This window comes from Cupressus sempervirens, chromosome 5 (assembly GCF_028749045.1).
Source record: "Cupressus sempervirens isolate cs-2001-9-10 chromosome 5, ASM2874904v1, whole genome shotgun sequence".
NCBI lineage: Eukaryota > Viridiplantae > Streptophyta > Pinopsida > Cupressales > Cupressaceae > Cupressus > Cupressus sempervirens.
In genome coordinates, this window is record NC_143122.1 from 814766787 (window position 1) to 814772503 (window position 5717).

At 34.4% G+C, this 5717-nt stretch overlaps 1 protein-coding gene across 1 annotated transcript; it reads right to left on the minus strand.

Annotated features, from left to right (window-relative positions):
* Positions 1-743: 743 nt before the first annotated feature.
* Positions 744-3743, minus strand: LOC149558394 (protein ACCELERATED CELL DEATH 6-like). Its single transcript, XM_089832642.1, has 3 exons — positions 3101-3743; positions 2365-2846; positions 744-1831 (listed from the first exon to the last, which is right to left on the minus strand). Exons 1-3 carry the CDS (start codon positions 3615-3617, stop codon positions 992-994), a joined length of 1839 nt encoding a protein of 612 aa, XP_089688768.1. The 5' UTR covers positions 3618-3743; the 3' UTR covers positions 744-991.
* Between the last annotated feature and the right edge of the window lie 1974 nt (positions 3744-5717).

Sequence of the window (5717 nt, forward strand, 5' to 3'; positions counted from 1 at the left end):
TGTTGGCCTTCTCTCATCATCTTAAAGCAGTGAAGCTTTCGTTGGAAGCGACTCCATGCTTTTGGATATTATGGCCCAGGAATGACTACTAAAAATAATAAATTTATTATTTATTCCTTCTGTTTGAAATAATTTTGCTGGCAACTTTAGTCCTTAATTAAATTATAAATGGGCATTCACTAAGCTACTCCATGCTTTTTGATATTATGGTCCAGGAATGACTACTATAAATAATAATTTTATTATTTACTCCTTCTCTTTGAATTAATTTTGCTGGCAACTTTATTCCTCAATTAAATTTGAAATGGGCAATCGCTAAGCACTTCCTTCAAATTCTAGGGCATTTCACGATTAAAGAAAGTTCCATTAAAAGTTATTTAATATAATACTTTTGTAGAATTTCTCCCTGCTCTTAAATTCCCCGAAAGTATAATCTTTCAGAGTTTCCTCTGCTCTGAAATTCCCCTTAACTATCATAGAAGACTTCAAAAGTGTACTACTGTATAAGAATTTTTACTGCTCACAGTCTTTGTCAGATATTTTGATTTATTTTAAAATTAGTATAGGAAAGAAAATTCATTATTTATACGAAAAAGAAGTTTTATAGCCACACTAATCGAGCTCTTGATGTTAATCTCGAAAAAGGCACACACAAGTCTTACATATCGAGAGCACCGGAGCAAAGCATTTTTTGTTTTGTAATTGCAAAGTTCTTCGTTGGGGGATACTCATTACACATAGTATTGAGTCGATATAACAAAACCCTGTATTCATGTTTGAAGAAGAACACGTCTATTACAAAGAAGCAGAAAATAAAGTCAATAAATCATCATCGTGAAAGGATAACATGAACCACTAGCTTCACCTCAACAGCAGATACATAATCAACCCAACAAGATAAATAGAAGCAAGAGACCGTACATAGAAGCTGGTGTGGTGCTGAAATGGGTCTTCCATGCATCTTATAGAAGATATATATGAAGGAGGAGATCTATGATTTATCTGCTGAAGACTTTTGTAATTGGTTGTAACCATATGTTAAAACTACTACGAATATGAGGAGACAAGGGGGGACTATGTAGATTATGACCTGTTGAAATTGTGTTTCAAGCTTTTGTCGGGAGTCATTTGTGGCCCTAAAATAATATTCGAAAGTCCAGACAAGGGCTAGAAAGAGAGTAGCAATTGTGGGTACAAGAGATGCTGTCAAGATCTCACCTCCAAAGATCAACTGATATTCCTTGAAATGCTCGTTATGCTTATCAAGATTGCGGGGTATTGTGACCAGAATAACTGCACTGACAAATGCAAGAGCTGCTGACATAACTGAGAGTTCTAAACATAGCAGGGATAGTTTGGCCAATGGAGAGCGATCTGTGGTAAGCTTTTCCTGCAATCGTTCCCTGAATATCCATGCCATCACCACTGTGATAGAGGCAAAGAAGGCCAGACAATCAGAAAATAAAAACACCTGAAAAAGGTTACTTAATGCCATGTTGGCAGCAAATGTATTTTTATCAGTTCCTCCTGGAACTTGAAACACAGCGGCAAATGTGACTGTTGCAACTAAAGACGCCACCAGAGTGTCCACTGCCATTACTTTATCATCACTGCAATGGTTCTGCTGTTTACTCTGTTCTGGTTGCTTCGAACCTTTTGAATGTAGTACGAAATTATGAGTTGCACCCTCATCTTGAAGAATCGTTGCAATTCTTCTAAAGTTGCAATTGTTTTCAGTTTCAACACCAGCTGCTATGTCAAGTGCACTCTGCCCTTTACTGTTTAGAGCATTCACTTTTATACCAGAGAGTGACAGCAAATATTCTACAAGCTGCATCATTAACAACATAAAATTAATGTGTAAGAAAAGAAAATCCAAGTTATTAAACTTTGGACAACTATATATCTAATAGCTGAATGGATCACAATACCCAACTTGTCATTACTCAATACCACAACACCTAAAGGCGTATGATCAACATCCCCTCCTTATATGAAGACTGATATCCAATAAAAGATAAAATGATGACAATCAGCTGCCCAAATCTTAATAACTTCTCACTACGAAGTACAACAATTGGGACTATATATGATCAACCACACCTACTTGTACACAGACACGATCTCCCATATAAACAGATGGTATTAATTAACCAAATACGTTTTCTGTTTTTGTGGTTTCCTAAAATATTTGGAAGAAAAATATAACTATAATTAAATCCACTCGTTTAAATTGGTATTAATCAAATTGTAGCAAATTCAATTTAGTTATATAATAAAAAATGAAAGAAATAACAGAAAATTACGTACATAAAATAACTAGAAATTGACAAAAACATTTGATAGAAGAGAAAAGAAGCTGACCTGAGGGTCTACTCCATTTTTAGCAGCCAAATGTAATGTGGTATTCCCAGAAATGTCACGGTCACAGCTCACTACTTTTGCAATTTTTGCTGGTTTGAGGGGAGACAACAGCTTCTGTACAACATCAAATCGATTATACTCCACAGCAAAATGTAGCGGAGTTTTGAGATCACTACTACGAATTTCTAAACAATCTGGTATTACAAACATAATTCGTTCTACAATCTCCAATGAACCATTCAGTACTGCCACATGAATTGGACATCTTCCAAGTTCATCCTTCATTGTCATTAAACTCTTGTCAAACCAATGCCTACAACACCATGAGTCCAATTTTGTTTTCATTATCTCATTTACAATGTCAATCTGTCTCCCATGAATTGCAGTATGCAAGGGAGTGGCGCCATGAACATCAGGAATAAGAGATATGAGATGTAGTATATCCCAAAAACTCGATTTGCCTAATATCAACTTCACAACATCTGCATCATATCATAAGCAATCACATTTTATCTTATCAAATTGTTCAATCGTAACTTTAAAGAAACATTGTGCATCCAAGTGTTTAACATAGTCTCTACTACTTTTGTTGCTTGCTTAGTTTTTAAACTAAAAGAATTGAAATTAAAAAGCATGGGAGAGATAAATATGATAGATTATGTTCTAACGTAGAGATGGTACACAACCTAAGCCATAGAAGATATTGAAATCAATAAAGTAATGGTTATAGTGTTACCTAGGTGGCCTTCATAAGCTGCAAGGTGAAGGCATGTTTGGTGGTCATTCCTTGGCCACAAAATCATATACCAAGGAGTGGCTTCTAACAAAAGCTTCACTGCTTCGGCATGACCATGCTCAGACGCTATAGCCAGAGCTGTCTCTCCAAACTGATTACGTTTAGAGGCAGCACACTTGTTGTAGGCAAGTAGAGTGCTTATCACTTGTCCATTCCCACCTTTAGCACCCTCATGCAATGCCATATTTTTATCAGCATTGCTAATTTTGGCCATACAACGGTAACCCCTAAGGTGGGTAAGAACCCATGAAACAATTTCGCTGTGCCCTTCCCTTGCAGCGATGTGAAGAAGACTGTTGTCTTCAAATGAAATCTCCCGCAGAAGGTGAGGGTTCTGCCCATGTAATTTCTGAATAGTGCTTAGATCGCCATCTCTGCAAGCAACGAATACATCACCTCTCATTCTTCCTTTCTTCTTCTTACAAAATTTCCCAAACGCTGACTGTTTTCTATGCATTATATCTTATTAGACTGCCGCTCCCCTTTATACTAAATAAATAGCATCTTGACAGTGTTTTAAGAGAATATATTTCCTTTCAAGTGCAATAGATAGGACTTATAATTTAATTCATTGAACACTATAATTATGCTAAACTATTAGCAAATTAGTGAGTTATCAGTTGTTTATATGAGAGTTTTATTCCAGTTTACTAAAAAATAGAGATTGCTAGTTCTTAGTGCACGTCACGAAAGCATCAACATGATGAGGGAAGAAGCTTAAATAAAAAGATTTAAATATCTTCAATCTATAGAAAGTACAAAATGCTTATCCTCCAAATCGAAAGTAAATCTAAGAGCTTGCTGCATAATCAAGTGATGTTTTTTTAAGGATAAAGAGCAATGACGAATTTATATTCCTTAAGTGGTCCAAAAGAGTGTAAGCATCGTTCAGTTTTCTTCGATATGCGTTGGAGAAGATGCTTTGTTTGGAATTCGGCTTGCTGCTTTTGTCTCTGAAAGCAACTCGTTCTTGCTTTCCTTAGCTATTCCCAACTATGTCCTCAAACAAAAAAGCTGGAGGGATATAGATTGAACGCAAATGGCATAAAACATTTTTCTCTTTTCGAAAACATTCATTCGAGTTCTACCATCTCTTTATTCTACCTGCTCTTTCCACTAGAAGTGATGTGGAAATGTGCCGTCAATTTCATGGCTTTGCTTTCAATTCATCATATTCGCTTGATTGAGTTGGATTAAGATTAACATTTTAAAAGTTGACATACACTTGTTTCTTTTTAAGTATAGAAATAACGCACAAGCTAATAAGTAGGGGGTATTCTTAAAGCCTTGAATTTATTGTGTAATTTCTACAGGTCTATGTTAAATAGTTTATGAAGGGTTTTGAAGTTGTATTTCAAATATAAAATAAATACATTTAAGGGTGAGAATATATTAAAAAATTTATAGGTAGAATTTACTAAAAGTTATATTGTGATTTATTTATTTATTAATTCTAGTGTGCAATTTCTAAGTGAAATTGTATAAAAAGGTTTAGGATATTGGTATGGCTATATGTCTTGCACTCAAAAATTATATAGTCGAATCTTTATAGCCATATTACAATATAAAATATTATATAAATATTTTAGATGGAATAATGTTTAAAAAAAATGTTAGTACACATTTATATAAGAAACAATTAAATAAATTATGTGAAACAAAAATCAAATATTTTCAGAAGGTAACGTAACCATGGAAGACGAAGCTCTCTCAAGTAGCTAGAGTAGTGTTGGGATGGACCTCGAGGAAGTCCTTTTGATAATATTAATATTGTAAAGAATGAGGGGGTGCTCTTATATAATACCCCTAATGGTTATAGGTTCAAAATAAATGATGATAACTTAATAAATTAAATTGTTTATTGGCCCTTGTTGTTAAAGCTATTTATTGGTCCCTACCGTTAAGGAAGGAGACTATAGTTTTTAGTAGCAACTCTAGTATTAGTTTATTTTTAGAACACTATGCAAAATTCATTAAACCTATGGTCTACGAAATTTTTACTATTTAAGTGGCCTTTAAATTTTTTATTTCTTCTTCCTTATTTTTTGTTTGTGCTTTTGGGTAGTCTTTTCCAAATTTCATCTAAGTATTAGGCAAAATTGTGGGTAGTTGATTAATAAGTTATGGAAGTGCCATGTGTAGATTGCCTATGTGTTCCACATAATGTTATATGTTAATGGTGTCCACTTCTCTGTGTCCACATGTCATCTACAACATCTATCACATGTCATAGGAAGGAAAAATGTGGCTATTAGGGTTTGCTTGCATGTTTTGAGGTGGGTGTCAATGGAAGAATTCATTGCATAGATATCCATGCCAATTGTATCTTAAAATGCAAGAGCATTTTAAAATAATTTCTAGAGTGTTGAAAGTGTTTTTAACCTCTGGCCTTAGCATTTTAGATTATAGTTTCCATGAGAGATGGCTATATATTGGAAAAACATTGCAGGTATACTCTCAAAATCCAAACCTCTCTTCTCTACTAGATAGAAGAGGTGCTAATATCCACTTCCTTTCTCAATACTCTTGTTAGTTTAGTTTGTAAGATCATCATCTA

Excerpts from the sequence above, each read along its gene's own strand:
- LOC149558394 (XM_089832642.1), bottom strand. The coding sequence starts at position 3,617 with ATGCATAGAAAACAGTCAGCGTTTGGGAAATTTTGTAAGAAGAAGAAA. Across the intron at positions 2,847-3,100 it reads AGCTTATGAAGGCCACCTAG|ATGTTGTGAAGTTGATATTA; the intron begins GTAACACTATAA and ends GATATGATGCAG. Across the intron at positions 1,832-2,364 it reads AAAATGGAGTAGACCCTCAG|CTTGTAGAATATTTGCTGTC; the intron begins GTCAGCTTCTTT and ends TTAATGATGCAG.